Source organism: Salvia splendens, chromosome 4, assembly GCF_004379255.2.
Source record: "Salvia splendens isolate huo1 chromosome 4, SspV2, whole genome shotgun sequence".
Classification (NCBI taxonomy): Eukaryota; Viridiplantae; Streptophyta; class Magnoliopsida; order Lamiales; family Lamiaceae; genus Salvia; species Salvia splendens.
In genome coordinates this window covers 31,070,249-31,089,472 of record NC_056035.1, presented here as the reverse complement: position 1 = coordinate 31,089,472, position 19,224 = coordinate 31,070,249, and the positions used below count along the sequence as shown (strand labels likewise).

The following is a 19,224-nucleotide window of genomic DNA, read 5'->3' as shown; positions in this document are numbered from 1 at the left end:
TAAAGTCGTGATTGTGTGGTATAAGCAAGCGAGGTGGGGCTTTCTTTTTAAATAAGGGCAATGCCCTAAGTATACTTTTTTTTATGTGAAAATGATATGAATATTTGTCATGCCGTGTTTTGTTTTATTCTATGGAACCTATTTGATGTGGCTTTTGCCATCAATGGATAATCGAATTCGGGTCTGTCTAGGGAGTGAATCCCTACTCAGGCTAGTGTACACCTATGGAGATCGTGAGCCGTCTTTTGGGTCGGCCGGTCTAGTGACTTGGGATGTGGCCACATTCTTTGTCATCAATGGATCAGATATGGTAGACATCTATGGGAAAATGACTGCAGTCACGAATTTTACGATGGAAATGATTTTAGTGTCTTGGGCGATTTATGAAGTTAAAACCCCAAGGTCACTCAATGGTGGCATGATAAATACTTTTTATAAAATGTTTTCGGCATGAGTCCATTGAGTGCATCAAGTACTCAGCCCTGCTTTTCTTTTAAAAATTGCAGGTTGAGCGTGACGGGTGCGGTGGGTATTGAGCAAGACCGTTGAAGAAATTTAAGTGTTTAGAATGTGTCATGTCTTCACACGTGGTATATTCCTTCTCTCAAATGCTTCCGCTAAGTAGTTGTTTTTCTTTTGAGTTCTTGTATCGCTGAAATATTATTCATTTTTGGAGTTGTTGATTGTTGAGATACTCTGATTTTATTCGAGCCATTCCCATTTGTTTCGAGCTTTGGTCGAGTTGTGTTGTTTTTCCCTTTCTTCCCCGCTTCTTTAATCATCCCCTAGTCGCGATCAACCGTGTTTTCTATCCTTAGAAAATGCGGGCGTGACAAAGTGGTATCAGAGCAATTTTTCTTTCCGCTCTGGACCCGAGAGTCTTTTTCAGTCTTAGTCTAGACTTGTTTCGCTAGACTAAAATAATAGTGATAATAATAATAATGATAATAATAATTATGCATTGAAGGCTCAACATCCCGCTTCGCCGCGCTCAATCAAGAAAGAGGTAATTTAATTTTATGAAAAAATTTTATGAGAAAGTTTTCAGGAAAGGAGAAGAGAAGCTATGGTTAGGAAAAACAAAGTATGTTTTACAATGGGATATATGAGATATGGTTATGAAAACAAAGTTTGTTTTAAAATGGGATAGAAGAGCTATGGTTATGAAAACAAAGTATGTTTTACAATGGGATAGCAGAGCTATGGTTATTAAAATAAAGTATGTTTTACATTGAGATAGATGAGCTTTGGTTATATAAAAAAATATATGTGTGTGTTTCGCGATATGTTATGCAATTGGGTGACTTGTCTGTTATGAAAAGATTTGATCAATGGAAAATGCTGTGTTTATGAATTGTTCGAAAATTTTTGAGTTTCGAGAAAAATAGTTTTTAACTTTTTCGTTTGGAAACTTGAGCTATGGAAGTGCGATGATATTTACGTTATGAGGTGCAAGGTATGATGCGTTATTCTATGGAATGTCTTATACGAAGCATGAAAGTTGATGTGAAAGTACGTTTAGTTTTGAGTCAAAACTTTTACTTTAAAAGTGAGATGTGGAAATTTTTGAGGAAAGTGTGAAAGTGTAAAGAAATTTTGTTTCAAAAGTTTTAAATATAAATGTGAAGTTCGAAAGTCTTTTGCTATGGATGTGAAAATGTTGTGTGTTTTATCTTGTGGTATGAATGTCGTTAATTGTGGTAGATGTTGAGATGTGAGATGATGAAGTATGTTGTGAACATAGTGTGCTTACATTGTAGGCTAGGTTAAATACGCGCAAACCGTAGTTTTAAGTTGAGATAATCTATCACTTTCCCGAGTGATGAAAACGAACGAAAATCTGAAAGTTTGGGGTGAATTCCTAATTTGTCAAGGCACGACGAGGCAAGGAGATCGAGACTGGGATGGAGCCCAATGGACAATGAAACTTTTTCTATTCTTGGAATGGCGCGAAACTTTGGAGCAAGCTAGGTGCCAACCATTCGAAGGACGTAAGCAAATTTCGGGACGAAATTTTTGTTAAGATGGGTAGATTGTAACACCCCAAAAAAATAAAGAAGAAAAAAAAATCAAAAAAATCTAATTAAATCTTTTCCTAGTTGACTTGGTCAAATATATTTCTCTAAACCATATCACCAAACGATTTCCCCATATCTATACTCCCTAAATCTCTCCAACCACCAAATCCATCAATGTCTATTAGTTTTGCCTATATATATACAATCAATGCCACGATCTTTCTACACATAAATTCAATACCAAGAAAAATCGAGAACTAAAATTTAGAGAATGAACCGAGTTGGAGAAGAGAGTTTTCTGCCGCCTAAGAAGGTAATCACCGATCAATTCCCAGCCTTGAATTCTTTGCATTCATTTAGAATAATTCTGAATCATCGTGCTCGGATAGTATATTCCGACGTGTGTTCGACCGACCAAACGATCTTATTTTGGCACGAATTTTTAACTGAATAAATTTTGAGTGTCTTCTAAGTCGTGTAAAAGTTTCAGCCTTATTGGACATCAGATGAATATTTGGTGAATTTTTCAAATGAACTGCGCAGTGCTGCCAGAATTTTTATGTTCCGATCAGAGAGTTGCATAAATGTTTTGACTGACCAAATGATATGATTTAAGTGTGAAATTTTAACTGGATGAACTCGAATGTGTCTACTGTGTTGTGACCAAATTTTAGCTTCATATGAGGTCGGGGCGATTTTTGGTGATTTTTACAACCAACCGCTCAATTCTGCCAGTTTTGTTGTTAGGTGAAAATATCACTTGTTGCTAAGTTTTAATGAATTATATGATGCATGTATGATTTAGGAAGGTATCCTGGCATGATTATGTGTAACACGTTGAGAAATATTGTGGCATGTTTTTCCTTATGTTGATGAACGTTTGGGAATGGACAATCTAAGAAAACGATGAAAGGAACGATAGGACATGCATGATAATTGTAATAATGGAAAGCCTGATTGTGTGGTGATATTGACAAGGGTTGTTGCACATACGAGGGTATCAAGAGTAAAAGGTTGCGTAAGGTCGTGATTGTGTGGTATAAGCAAGCGAGGTGGGCTTTCTTTTTAAATAAGGGCAATGCCCTAAGTATACTTTTTTTTATGTGAAAATGATATGAATATTTGTCATGCCGTGTTTTGTTTTATTCTATGGAACCTATTTGATGTGGCTTTTGCCATCAATGGATAATCGAATTCGGGTCTGTCTAGGGAGTGAGTCCCTACTCAGGCTAGTGTACACCTATGGAGATCGTGAGCCGTCTTTTGGGTCGGCCGGTCTAGTGACTTGGGATGTGGCCACATTCTTTGTCATCAATGGATCAGATATGGTAGACATCTATGGGAAAATGACTGCAGTCACGAATTTTACGATGGAAATGATTTTAGTGTCTTGGGCGATTTCTGAAGTTAAAACCCCAAGGTCACTCAATGGTGGCATGATAAATACTTTTTATAAAATGTTTTCGGCATGAGTCCATTGAGTGCATCAAGTACTCAGCCCTGTTTTTCTTTTAAAAATTACAGGTTGAGCTTGACGGGTGCGGTGGGTGTTGAGCAAGACCGTTGAAGAAATTTAAGTGTTTAGAATGTGTCATGTCTTCACACGTGGTATATTCCTTCTCTCAAATGCTTCCGCTAAGTAGTTGTTTTTCTTTTGAGTTCTTGTATCGCTGAAATATTATTCATTTTTGGAGTTGTTGATTGTTGAGATACTCTGATTTTATTCAAGCCATTCCCATTTGTTTCGAGTTTTGGTCGAGTTGTGTTGTTTTCCCCTTTCTTCCCCGCTTCTTTAATCATCCCCTAGTCGCGATCAACCGTGTTTTCTATCCTTAGAAAATGCGGGCGTGACAGTCTTCCTTCACAAGGCCCCACATATCACAACAACACAAAGCCCATCCAAAGAAACTCAAGCCACATGCGTCCACACCACAATATCACACCCCAAACTCATGTGGGTTGACCTAGACGTTTTCAAGGTTATATTCATGCATTTAATTTAGGGATATTGACACCTGATATCATGAAACTTTCAAAAAATTAGGTTTTTCCCATAAATTTTGAAATTGACAAATAATATCACGAACTTTGCCTCGAGTTTGTTATTTCCCACCAATGAAAAAATTCCGGTAAATAATATCATGATACAGATTATTTTTCGTAATTTTTTGACATTAACTTCGAGAGCTTCAAATTTTTCAATCTTAGAGAATAGTTTTTCTTGAATTGCACCCTCCAAATCTGTGCTTCAATCTATTAATATAGCCGGAAATTTTTTATTGGTGGGAAATAACAAACTTAGGATAAAATTCGTAATATTATTTGCTAATTTTAAAGTTCGTGGGAAAAAACTCAACTTTTTGAAAGTTTCATTATATTAGGTGTCAATATCCCTTTAATTTAATACTACTATTGAGTCAAGTATAAACTTGTTTTTAGTTTTCTTTGTTAAATCTTTTGATTTCGTATAAAGAGAGACGCATCTTATAAAACTTTCTTACCTTTTTCTTTCATTATTTATTTCTTATTTATTATTTTTCTCTTTCTTCTTCTGCGATAAATCTTGCGCTTTTCCTTTTTAAGGTACATGAATAATTGGATTCAGATTTCATAATATTTTTCTAATACTTGTCTTCTCCCCAAAAGAAAAATAACAAATTCAAGTCATTCTTTTCATATGTTGAATTATTATTCGAAAATTACTCGTACAATTATATGGTTTCCGGAAATATAGTGGGGAGCGAGAAGAGGTAGTGCTTCTCATCCAGCTTCACCACCGGCTCCTCCTTAGTCAGCGGCCACTGCAGCTCCGCCCCGACCTTCACGGCCGTGGCGATCTCCACGTTGCCATCGGTTATTCGTTGGAGCTCGAAGTCGCCGGCCCCGAGCTCGGCGAAACCTTGCACTCTGGGATTCTCAGAAGAACATCGTGTGTTACGTTCGTAATTAAACTGTTGTGGTTTTCTGGGATTGATGTTTCTTGGTTTGATGGTTGTTGAACTTGAGTTTTTGATTTCATTAGGTTGCAACAGTTAATCTTTTCTTGGCGATTTCAAAGACTAATCAATTGCAATGGGGGATTTGGCGGTATGCTTTTGCTTCGACAGCTGCTCGGATCGATTCTTCGAGATTCGATTTCGGAGAAGATGAATGGGAGAGAGCTCGGATTTGGTGGCGGGAGATTGATGAACTGAATGTCGTAGCTGCTAACGCCATTTCTGGAATGGAATTTGGAAATGAAGCAAGATTTTGATTGGGGAATTTGGTCGAACAGATGGTGGACTGATGAATCTTGTCGTTGATGGTGGATTTAGTATGGAGAATTTGGTCGAACAGATTAAATATCGATTTGTGAAATTATGAATCCTCATGCAAAAAGCATAAGACATTTCCATGTGTAACTTACTGGATAAATTCGATGTTGATTTTACGAAAACAAATGTCGGCCAACTATTTGCTTCTAATGTTACACATCACTCTTAGCATTATTTTACTTCACTGTTGTTTACAAAACACATCACTCTTAGCATGCTTTTACTTCATTGTTGTTTACAAAACACATCACTCTTAGCATGATCTTACTTCACTGTTGTTTACAAAACACATCACTCTTAGCATGATCTTACTTCACTGTTGTTAACAAAACACATCACTATTAGAATGATTTTACTTGGGGCGTCTTTGGGGCGGCACGGCTTCCTCCGCCTCCCGGTGTCGATCTTCTTCCAGTGATTCTTCCATTATTCGACGCATTTACTCATATGGATCCATTAGATCGATTAAATTTGGGGAAGAATAAAAGAGATGATTTTAGATGAAAATTGGAGAGGAAAGAGAGATGATTTGAGAGGATTAGATGTGTGTTGGTGTGTGAAATGGGGGTGAAATAGGAGTATTTATAGAGTAATAAAAAGGAAAACAGTCGAAAACGGTAATATTACCATTTTCAAATTTTTAATTTTTTTATTAAATTTGAATTTAAAAAAATGAATTATTGCGTTAGCGTGACGAAACCCACTCGCGGGCCGGCGAGTGGGCGTCACGCATGGCCCCAGAGCGCGCCACGTCGCGGGAGCACGTGGCGAGACGTCTCGCGCAGCGTCTCGGCATGACGGGGGATCTGGCGGGATGGTGACGGGACGGGACGCTGCAACGCGTCCCGCGCCCGTCTCGTCAAGGAGGGACGGGACTCGTGTCACCCGCATAACGCGTTGCGGGTGGCCTTAGGAGTTTGAGGAGGGCATATACAAAGGAAATCAAGAAATTTCAAAATTTGAAGAATAAATAGATTAACTAAAATATGTTGAGGGGCATTTTCCCCTTATTCTTCCCATATAGATCCGCCCTTGGAAATATTATTTTCATGGGAGGTGATCAATTGCTAACTAGTTAACAATCCAAAATTAAGACCAATTTTTAATCATTAGATTATGAGATATAGTGGTTAATATAATGCCAAGTGGATTATATTTTAAATTTAAATAATTATTAAATAAAATTAAAGGGTATTAATGTCAATTCTCTCTTATTAAAATTATCCTAAAACTTTAAATTTATGTAACTCTCTCAATTTAAATTATTTTTTCACAAAAATATATCAAATTAAAGGCAATTTTATAAGGATTCTAACGAGATCTCAATTGCATATGTTCCGACGACGTTAGGATGATGAAATTTGATGATTTTTATTTCAGTTTTCGTATATGTTGATAAACAATTTTTTATCAACAAATACATCAAAAAATCACAATATAATGCATGTAAAATCTCAGTATAATGCATGTGAAATCTCAATAAAACTGTATTGATATTTTCGTGTACTTGTGTTGAATTATTCATGTCATTGTGTTGATATTTTTAATACAGTATGTTGATATAAAAAAAACACGAAAATTATGATATGATAATAGAATGACGATATTACCCTTTTGTTGATATTTTGTCTACTATTTATTGATATTCGTAAAATTTAATCTCATCCACTCATTTTATAATCTAAGGATGGAGATTTGGTCCTGATTTTGAATTATGATGCTATACGTAATATAAGAGACCCTCATTTTCATATCATTAGCTTTACACTCTATTTGGCCTCTCAATATTTTCCTTTCTATTTCGATTTCTTATCAATTGATGCTTTCATCTCGAACTCTAAGAATGTCTCTCGATTCTTTAGTGATGTATATACCGTTGGATTTTGCATCTTCAAAATGTTAGGATATATAATGAAAATCAATCTTTATGTTGCTGTGAATCTGTAATCCGTATTTCCATAATATACTCAGATAAATGGTTTATCACATGGTTTATCATTTACTAATTGTTTCTTTAATGATAGGCTCACAACTTGGATCATTGTGAAAGATTGCAATGCCAATATGTAGGTGCATCCTATCTCGGAACATTGATGGCACTGGGTGTTGTATATCACTAAATTGGCTCATAGTGAGATAATTAATTTCTTGTTGATACAAAATAGTACTCCTTCCATTCCATAATAGTGAAGACATTTTTTTTCGGCATGGAACTTAAGAAAAAATATATTAAGTGGGTTAGATAAAAGAAGAATAAAGTAGGAAATAAAAAAGGTAGAGAGATGAAGAGATAATAAAGTAAGATAGAGTAATGTGAGTGAGAAGAAATGTGTTGACTTTTATTAAAAAGAGAAATGACTCCATGAAACGTACCAAAATGACAAAATGACTCCACTAGTATGGAACGGAGGGAGTACTCCATAACACATAATATTGCAGTCCAAAAGTTTTGACATAGCATGAAATAAAAGGGAGAGAAAGAGAATGACTATGTCAATAATTAGAAGAGAGGTTGATACAAAACAAAAATATACGTATACTACAATTGACAAAGGACACACTAATTAAACTATATAATCAGTTAATCTAACACAGCCGGCGAGGACGGCAGTGCCACAATTGACAAGGACACACTTTTTCCAACTAAAATTCATTAAAAACATCTTCATCGATTGATTCTCCAATCGAAAAAACAAATTAAGTCTGTCTCTCAAGCCATGGGATCATCCGTCAGTTGCTGCGGTAATGATAAAGTTGAAGAAGGGTAGGCATTCTCAATTACTTACCATAATTTTAGTAACCATAAATAATTCATGTTTTATTTTTATCATGTAGTTTGACGTTAGGAGGAGGAGGCGAGAACATCAATCAATGGAGAATTTTCACCTACAAGGAGCTGCATACGGCCACCAACGGCTTCAGCGACAACTACAAGCTTGGCGAAGGCGGGTTCGGGAGTGTTTATTGGGGCCGAACCTCCGACGGCCTTCAGGTATTTCAATTAAGTTGAATTTAAGTTACTGGGTAGACGGAAAGTGACATTTGTATGCGTAGATAACTCATCTATATTTGAAATTCTACGAGCAAAAAATGAATTAAGTTGAATTTTAGGTAGATAAACTCATCTATATTTGGAATTCAATGAACAAAAATGTCATTTTCGCTCGTAGCATTCCAAACATAGATGAGTTATCTTCGCTACCAAACATGCACAAAATTATTGGGGAGACGGATAGTGACATTTGTAAGTGTAGATTGCGGTGAAGAAGTTGAAGTCGATGAATTCCAAGGCGGAGATGGAGTTCGCGGTGGAGGTGGAGGTGCTCGGAAGAGTGAGGCACAAGAATCTGCTAGGGCTCAGAGGTTATTGCGCGGGAAACGACCAGCGCCTCATCGTCTACGACTACATGCCTAATCTCAGCTTGCTCTCTCATTTGCACGGCCAGTTCGCCGGCGAAGTCCAGCTCGATTGGAAAAAGAGAATGAAAGTCGCAATGGGATCGGCCCAGGGCATACTGTATTACTCTCCATTCATTCGATTCACATTTATTTCAATTCAATAGAAAAGTAATTTAAAAAATCTAATATGTGGTCAAAATTAAGAAAAAATGGTCAAAATTAGTACGAACTAAAATGAAAAAATGCGAGCGGTAACAGGTACCTGCACCATGAAGTTACGCCGCACATAATCCACAGGGACATAAAGGCAAGCAACGTGCTGCTGGATTCGAATTTCGAGCCATTGGTGGCGGATTTTGGATTCGCGAAGCTGATACCCGAGGGGGTGAGCCACATGACGACTCGGGTGAAGGGGACTCTGGGCTACCTGGCGCCAGAGTACGCCATGTGGGGGAAAGTCTCGGAGAGCTGCGATCTGTACAGTTTCGGGATCCTTCTACTGGAGATTATGACCGGGAGGAAGCCGATCCAGAAGCTTCCGGGCGGGGTCAAGCGGACCATCACCGAGTGGGCCGAGCCGCACATAAGTAAAGGCCGGTTTAAGGACCTTGCGGACCTGAAGCTGAAAGGATATGGGCTAGATTAGATTAATATGGATTAAGTAATTATAGTTGGGCTACAATTATAATTAGTCCATAAGCCCAACAATCATGAAACCCTAATGAATCTTTGTCTATATAATGGTTATTTATTCTCCATTGTGGGTGATGCGAAATATCGTAACATTAGAGAGAAAATACGTAAAGCTTTGTAGAGAATTCCTAGCTTTCTCTATAGAGCGATTGTACCGAGGAATTGTTCCTGCATCGGATCAGAATACACGTGGACCTCGATAGTAGTGGATTCAACTTGCAGGACACAATCGTAGAAGAAAACACAACAACAAGTAAGATTTAGTTCCATTGTGTATTACGTGCTCAACTTGCAATATGATTATGAATCTAGATCTGTTATTCTTGTCTGCAATTTCCGCTGCGCTCATTAGATGAATACAAGAATTCCTAACAGTGGTATCAGAGCCCGGGGCTTGATTCATAATTGATTTTGTCCTCTAATTAGTTCGTGGAATAATTTTGGAAATTAAAATCATATGTAATTGGGTATACTTTGGAATCTGATTCCAAAACTTTACGAAAAGGTTAATGCTTTCGAAAATTGATTTTGAACAGCTCTCTCCGCCTCTCTGGAATTTTGTGGAAATTGGATTACGCATATGTTTTGAATATCTAAATTAGATTTCATTTATCTAAAAGTTCAGCAAAAGTTCTATTGCCTTTTGGAAATTCTTTACAACAATTTCGAAACTTCATGCGAAATTTTGACCTGTGGATTTTGAAAACTGGGTATTATTTGTATAATCTTGTGAACGGGCGGTGCGAGCTAATCTTTTAATATTAAATATCTATTTATATTAGTTGGGAATTGATATAGATTAGATGATAAATTTATTAATTGGATTAATGGATTAATGAGCAAGAATTTGTTAATATTATTATTTTGGAATAATAAATAATATATGTGCTTGATGATGATATGGAGTTATTACTTGATTTACAAATTTATTAATTTAGAATTAATATAGATTGAATTAATTTCGTTAATTTGATTAACAAATTGGGACATAGTTATCATCTGGAAATGATAATATATACTCCACATCACAATATTAATTTGGAATTCATATTAAATATGTATAATTATATTAATTTAGAATTAATATAATGAAATCCACATTTAATTAGAGAATAAAATTTGATTTTATTTGTTGAGCATTATTTGATATCTTATGTGATAAGCATGCTATTTGATTTTTGCTTATTTATTTCAACTATAGTAGTTAGAGACCGTTTATTGTCTGGGTAGACGGCGCCCAGTATGTGTAGTCCGTGTTATACTATGTCTGGGTAGGCGGCGCCCAGTATTTGTAGTCCGTGTTATACTATGTCTGGGTAGGCGGCGCCCAGTAATTGTTTGAAATTTAATATTGGATATTATATTCACAAAATTAGTATCACAAAATTATTCCCCACAAAATATAAGTCTTGTTTTGAAACAAACGCGTCGTCCATCACAATTGTTTGATGCTCCTAGCCTTTTCGACCACGAGTTTTACGCCCTCACGTTTACTCTAAATCTACAAGGTTTAGGCTCATTCATAGATGCATGGTCGGCATCGTGTGATGGGGTTGACTTGCTTAAATTATTTTGAGTAGCCCTCGCAACCAGAATAATTTATGGACGTATATTAATTAGATTAATAAACCAAGAATTGTAAAATTGTTGTTACAATTGGCTTGGAGGCCTACCTGGTGATATTATTATAGTCATCAGCCCTCGCAGAGGCTGCAATAATATAGACTTGGATCTTGGACCACTAAAATTTATATTAGATATAAATTCGTATTTTATGTTTGGGGGACATAATATATGTTAAAATTAGTGGGAGCTAATCAATACAATAAACCCTTGTTTGATTAGTGATGCGATTGTGATCTTTGTATGCTTTTCTAATTTGCTTTTCGTTTTATTTTCTGTTCAGATAATATCAAACTTATCTTATGAGTGTATGATGGAAACAAACAAATTGACTAGGTCAAATTTCACGGAGTGGCAGAGAGACTGCCCAAAACTCAAGGCACAAGGTGCAATGAGTGGGAGCTCAGCTATGTTTGTCATTGAGATAAATATGTCTATGAATAACTCACAATCCTGGGTATTGGATACCGCTTGTGGTTCACACACTTGTAATAATGTGCAAGGTTTAATTGACAGCAGGAAAGTGAGACCTGGGGAAGTAGACCTACGTGTTGGAAATGGAGCAAAAGTTGCTGCCGAACGCGTGGGAACTTATAGATTAGATCTTCCCTCAGGACATAGACTAGATTTACATAATTGTTATTTCGTTCCAGTTATTTCAAAGAATATTATTTCCATTCCGATGTTGGACATCGAAGGTTTTTCCTTCCATTTTGCAAACAGCAGGTGCTCGTTTTCTAATAATGGATTGTTTTATGGAAATGCCTCTTTAGAGAATGGATTATATATGCTTGAATGCAAACGGGATATTCTCAATGTGCAAAATAAAAGACTTAAGCTATGTAATACGGATAATGCTACTTATCTTTGGCATTGTAGACTTGGTCATATCAATGAGAAAAGGATAGCGAGATTGAGAAAGTTAGACTATCTAAATTCATTTGATTTTGAATCATATGGTGCTTGTGAATTCTGTCTCAAATGAAAGATGACTAATAAGCCACTTTCTGGGAAAGGGGTGCGTGCTAATGATGTGCTAGAGTTGATCCACACAGATGTGTGCGGACCGTTTCCAACTCAAGCAAAAGGTGGTAATTCGTACTTCATTACTTTCACTGATGATTTGACAAGGTATGGATATGTGTATCTTATGAAACACAAATCTGAGGCCTTTGAGAAATTTATAGAGTTTAAGTGTGAAGTTGAGAAACAACTTGGGAAAAGTATAAAAACTCTTCGATCAGATCGAGGAGGGGAATACTTGAGCCGAGAATTTCTTGATTACTTGAAATCGCATGGAATTCAGTAGGACTGGACACCTCCTGGTACACCACAAATGAATGGAGTATCTGAAAGGAGAAACCGAATATTATTAAATATGGTTCGATCCATGATGAGTTTAGCTAGTCTTCCTTTATTTCTCTGGGGTCATGCTTTATTGACTGCTATTTACATTCTGAATAGAGTTCCATCTAAATCAGTTGAGAAAACACCATATGAGTTATGGTATGGCAAAAAGTCTTGTCTTAACTATATGCGGACCTGGGGTTGTCCAGCTTTTGTTAAGAAACAAATGACTGATAAGTTGGAATCTAAAAGTGAGAAGTGTTACTTTGTGGGATATCCTAAACAAACTAGGGGATACGATTTCTACTGTCCTGAAAATCACAAGGTGATAACATCAAGGAATGTGACGTTCCTTGAAGACAGTTATGTCTGCAAGGAACAAGGTCAAAATACAGTAGATCTTGAAGAAATTCAAGAACCACAAGTTAACAATGAGGATGATGTATTGTCAAATGGTTTGAACAATAACTCAGTGGGAGTTTTTGATGATCTATTGGGAGGGGAAAATACTATTAGAGGAGACCTTAGAGGGACTCTCGAAGAACCTCCTCAAGACAATGAGATGCATCAAATACAAGATGATACAATAGTTGCATCACCTCTACCTCAAGAAGATCATAGTGATATTCCTGGGCCTACTCACAATCAGAATGAACAGCCCGAGCCAGAAGAAAACCAACTCAATAGGCCTAGAAGGATTCGTCGTGCACCTGAGAGACTGAATCTAATGGTTGAGAACCAAGATGATGAAGTTGATTTAGACGACGATGAGCCTAAGACCTGTACCGAGGCGGTGTCGGACACCGATCGAGAGAAGTGGCTTGAAGCCTTGATATCTGAAATGGACTCGATGTACTTCAACTTAGTCTGGGAACTAGTTGACTTGCCAGATGGGGTTTACCCCATAGGTTGCAAATGGATCTTCAAAAAGAAGAGAGATGCAGATGGCAAAGTACAAACCTACAAGGCTAGGTTAGTGGCAAAGGGTTATAGTCAGCGCGAAGGCATTGACTATGATGAAACCTTTTCGCCAGTTGCTAAGATCAAGTCCATTTGGATATTACTTGCAATTGCTGCATACTACAATTTCGACATTTGGCAAATGGATGTCAAAACCGCATTTCTCAATGGAGAATTAGAAGGCGATGTCTATATGACACAGCCAGAAGGTTTTGTATCGAAAGAAAGGCCGAATGCAGTGTGCAAGCTAAAGAAGTCCATCTATGGACTTAAGCAAGCTTCGAGGAGTTGGAATATTTGTTTTGACAGAACAATCAAATCGTTTGGTTTTGTCAGAAGCAAAGAGGACCCATGTGTTTATAGTAAACGCGAGAATGGTAACGTTGTCTTCCTTATCATATATGTTGATGACATCTTGATTATGGGAAGCGATCGTTCCATGATGCAATCCGTGAAAGAATGGTTGTCTAGTTCCTTTATGATGAAGGATCTGGGTGATGCTTCCTACATCCTTGGAATCAAGATCTATCGAGATAGACCGAATAGGATGTTGGGATTATCACAATCCACTTACATAGACAAGTTGCTAAGGCGCTTCTCAATGGAGAATTCTAAGAAAGGTTTTCTTCCTATGGGACATGGCATTGTATTGTCAAAGAAGGATTGTCCTTCTAATGACAAAGAAAGAGACAACATGAAAAGGATCCCGTATGCCTCAGCTATAGGATCTATTATGTATGCCATGATTTCTACTAGGCCAGATGTGGCCTATGCGCTTAGCATGACAGGCAGATTTCAGCAAAATCCCGGTGAGGAACATTGGAAAACTGTTAAGACTATTCTTAAGTACCTTAGAAGGACTAAAGAATATTACTTAGTCTATGGTGGACAACCAGAGTTATCAGTTACTGGGTACACTAATGCTAGTTTCCAAACAGACCATGACGACTATAAGTCTCAGTCTGGATATGTTTTTGTCCTCAATGGTAGAGCAGTGAGTTGGAATAGTTCCAAACAAGGTACAACTGCCGATTCCACCACCAAAGCCGAGTATATTGCTGCATCTGAAGCTGCCAAAGAAGTTGTTGCTTTGTTAGAGTTCGTTAAAGAACTGGGTGTCATTCCGAGTGCCAATAGTGCAATACCTTTGTATTGTGACAACACTGGTGTTGTTGCGCAAGCAAAAGAACCTAGAGCTACGAACAGGAACAAGCATGTTCCCAGAAGATATCATCTGATCAGAGAAATAATTGAAAGAGGCGACATAAAATTAGAAAGAGTACCCACTGATGATAACTTGACTGATCCTTTCACCAAACCGTTATGTATAGCAAAACACAACAAGCACTTTGAGAGCTTAGGTGTTATGCATGTTGGTAGATGGCTTTGAATCAGTGAGAGTTACAGTTTTATATGTCTTAGAAACATTTTGTGTTGAGACAATATTACTTGATCACATTATATGAAAATTTTATTTCCTATGGGTTTTGTGCACTTATTGGAATAATTGTTTTAAATGTTTGATTTTATTCTAAATATTTGTTCCCTTGAATTGTGACTGTCGTTAATGGTGTGAGACATTAATGATATAGTATAATTCTAAAATAGCCCTAACCAATGATCATCAAGAATGGGATATTGGTGATATGTTATAGGTTAGCATGGGGTTTGCATCACATTCTTCGAGAATGTAGTTGTTCTCACAACTATGAGATATTAGATACTCGTGATGGACACATGGTATACTTTGGAGAGTATTGGTATACCCTACTATTAAACTGTTTTGTGAAGTGTCTACAGTTTATTAGTACATGAAGTATGTAACAGTCCTTGGATCTGAGGTCATTACACATTTTGTTTGTTGAGTGATGTGCTTTGACCTTGTACAACGCTTTGCCTCCCCTCGGAGGATTTAGACACGGACTTGTGTTGGGTACATCATAAGATAAATGGAAATGGTAGTTGAGCCAAGAATGAGATTCATTCCTCGATTAGAATTTCGAGAGAACACTCAAATTCTCTATATTACTTGACCATTAAGTCATTGGCCAATGCAAAGATATATTCAATTAAAGTAATTGAATATGATCGAATGGGTCATTTAATAAAGATGAGATAAAGTGATTGAGCTATTTGGATGACACATGACAAATCTTAGGCTCAATCGGGTGGTTCGTGAATGAAAGGATGTTACTATAAACTTTGTGTAAAGGCTTGTTTACCGAATTCACGTAAACGTCCTTCATATATCGAGCTACGCTGCCAACGCAGTCTAGGAGTTTTGTGCAGACTTCGATTAGATCGTCGTCGATAATGAGGGCCTAAAGGGTCACACTATAAGTGTATTTGGATCCGCTCAAGGGTACAAAGTTGGAACTGCGTATTATATCTAATGCTAGTCCAAGTGGAAGATTGAAAGGATATGGGCTAGATTAGATTAATATGGATTAAATAATTATAGTTGGGCTACAATTATAATTAGTCCATAAGCCCAACAATCATGAAACCCTAATGAATCTTTGTCTATATAATGGTTATTTATTCTCCATTGTGGGTGATGAGAAATATCGTAACATTAGAGAGAAAATACGTAAAGCTTTGTAGAGAATTCCTAGCTTTCTCTATAGAGCGATTGTACCGAGGAATTGTTCCTGCATCGGATCAGAATACACGTGGACCTCGATAGTAGTGGATTCAACTTGCAGGACACAATCGTAGAAGAAAACACAACAACAAGTAAGATTTAGTTCCGTTGTGTATTACGTGCTCAACTTGCAATATGATTATGAATCTAGATCTGTTATTCTTGTCTGCAATTTCCGCTGCGCTCATTAGATGAATACAAGAATTCCTAACAGAAGCTGCGTGGGAATTTCGACGAGAGGCAGCTCGTTCAGGCGATTAATGTGGCAGCGCTGTGCGTGCAGAGTGAGCCAGAGAAGCGGCCGACGATGAAGGAGGTGGTGCTTCTGCTGAGTACCGCGGCGCCGGTGGCTGCGTGGATCAAGAGCGTTAAGTATTCTGAGGATTTGATGGCTCGTGATGATGGTGATGGTGGTGGTGGTGATGGGAGGAATGGGTATGAGGATGAGAGCAGCGTCTACGGTGTTTTCGGGGCGTTGGAGGCGCAGAAGATGGAGGCTCCCTTCCGGCGCTACGGGGAGAGGCGATGAGACTCTGTTTATACTCTCTCGTCTCTAAAAAGTATGAAAATTTGGTTCAACGCAGGTTTTAATGCATAATTGATAAATTAAGAGACATATATAAGAAAAAGTAATTAAAGTGTTGTCGCTGAAAAACGAGTCTCACATCATTAGAGAAAAGAATTTTTAAAAGTAGAAAGTTCATACTTTTCGCGAACCGACTTAAAAGGAAATAGTTCATACTTTTAGGGATGGAAGGAGTATGATGTTTCATTTTTTATTTTTTATATCTGATCTGATTTATATGGATGTTGTGAGGGAGATTTGTGTAGAGGCACGGTTTATGTGTTTTTATTTGATTGTTTTTGGTTCGTGTATCATTTCATATGATCACTTCGCAACTCAGCATGTGTATACGTCAAGAGCCTTTGTCCTAGCGACAAGGAGATTAGACATTATTGCATGAGGTGCTGAGTTCGAGCCCTCTTGACATCAGTTATAATTTCCTCTTATATATAGTATAAGAGTTTATTTGTAATTTCCTCCCTTATATGGGAGTTAATTTTAAAAAAAAAACTCAACATGTGTATACTATCTTAAGTTTGAGCACACAACTTTATGTTTGGACTTTGGAGGTTATAAGAGAGCATTGGTATAAACAAGATCATTGGATTATGAATTGCTGAGCTAAGTAGCACACTATATATACTAGTATTTACACATGTGCTATGCACGGGGCATATAATTTTTAAATAATAAATATAAATTTTAATGAAATATAGAAACTAAGAATTAAAAATAATATAAAGATTTACAAAAACATACATGTGATTATAAATAAAACATTTAATAAATGAAGAATTTACTCATCAACTATAAATGAAATATTTCATATTCGGCAATCAATATTATATAATTTTAATTTATGATATAAGTGAAGTAAAATAAATGACAAATAAGAGATGTATGACTAATGATCAAAGAGTATGAGTTAGTTAGAATAAGATACACAAATAAAGAACTTGTTATTTGAGTAGAGATTAAAGAGAAAAATTAGAAAACAACAACAAACCAACCAATAGTTCATAAGTTTTGAAAAACTTCTTTGTAAACAACATTAACAGTAGCATCGCTTCTATTATCATCTTCATCTCCACAAACTAAAATCTTGAGACCTCCACGACTCGTAACTCTAGATATAGCAACATACAACTGTCCATGACTGAAGACTGATTTTCGTAAAAATAATCCAACATGAGACAGATAATTATACCTATATTTTTAAATTAAAAATCTAACAAAAGGCAAAATAATAATATACAAATTTAATTACAAAAGAGAATTTAAATTAAAAGATATTATCATTATATTTAAAACATAAATATAATGATAATATAGCCATAACACCCAATTTGGAACTCTAAATTTTTATAAATTTTTAATCATAAAATTCATCACAAATAAATCCCAAATAATACACTTCATAAACTAAAATACCAACACAAATAAAGCCCAAATAATACACTCATTAAACTAAAATACCAACACAAATAAAGCCCAATTAATATACTCCTTAAACTAAAATACCAACCCAAATAAACCCAAATAATAGTACTCCATAAATTAAACCCTATATGAAAAAGCGGCGCCTCGACTAAACCCAAATAATAGTACTCTTTAAAACTACTCGACTACAACATCCTCCATTTTTTTATTTATTTTTCGATGGAAAACCTACAACTTTATTATCGAATTCATCAAGTTAAAGATTTATTTTACTATATATACCAATTTCCAATAACTATACCTATATTTTTAAATTAAAAGTCTAATAAAAGGCAAAATAATAATATACAAAGTTAATTATAAAAGAGAATTTAAATTAAAAGATATTATCATTATATTTAAACATAAATATAATGATAATATAGCCATAACACCCAATTTGGAACTCTAAATTTTTATAAATTTTTAATCATAAAATTCATCACAAATAAAGCCCAAATAATACACTTCATAAACTAAAATACCAACACAAATAAAGCCCAAATAATACACTCTTTAAACTAAAAAACCAACCAAATAAAGCCCAAATAATACACTCCTTAAACTAAAATACCAACACAAATAAACCCAAATAATAGTACTCCATAAATTAAACCCTATATGAAAAAGCGGCGCCTCTCTCTCCCTCTCTCCCCAAATTGGCGCTGCACTCTCACTCTCATCTCCCTCTTTCTCTCTCAATTGGAGGAATTAACTCGTGCATCGCCACCACGCCGGCAAGCCCATCAACCTGCATCGCCGCCACGCCTTCCGCACTGCCTCGCCGCTCGTCCATCGCCCTTCCTCTGTCGGTCTCCTAGTACGTACTCTTGCAGAAAATGACGTCCGACGATGAGGGAATGGAGGGAGTTATGTCTTAGGGTGTATTGTAGAACTGCACCTGATTCTCCCAACACCCACTCCGCCGGTCTGCTCGCCCGGAGAAGACAGCCGAGGGCGCGACTGTCTCGGAGTTTGATTCCCGCCGCGGCTGCTACTCGCCATCATCAAACGCTGTCGTCTCCTGCAGCAGGTCGCTGGTCCGGATTCGTGGGCAGCATCGCGCAGCCGCAGACTCGCAGCCTTGCCGCCGATCAGATCTTTTCACCTTCTTTTTCTTCTTCTCATCTTTCTCTCTAATTGCATTGAAGTATTGTTATTTGTTTCTGTGTTGGGATATAT

At 36.7% G+C, this 19,224-nt stretch overlaps 1 protein-coding gene across 1 annotated transcript; it reads left to right on the top strand.

Moving 5' to 3' along the window:
* The first annotated feature begins 8,049 nt into the window (after positions 1-8,049).
* Positions 8,050-16,527, top strand: LOC121800404 (PTI1-like tyrosine-protein kinase At3g15890). The gene is made up of 5 exons (XM_042199978.1): positions 8,050-8,096; positions 8,168-8,324; positions 8,587-8,849; positions 8,990-9,347; positions 16,210-16,527. Exons 1-5 carry the CDS (start codon positions 8,050-8,052, stop codon positions 16,525-16,527), a joined length of 1,143 nt encoding a protein of 380 aa, XP_042055912.1.
* The last annotated feature ends 2,697 nt before the right edge of the window (positions 16,528-19,224 follow it).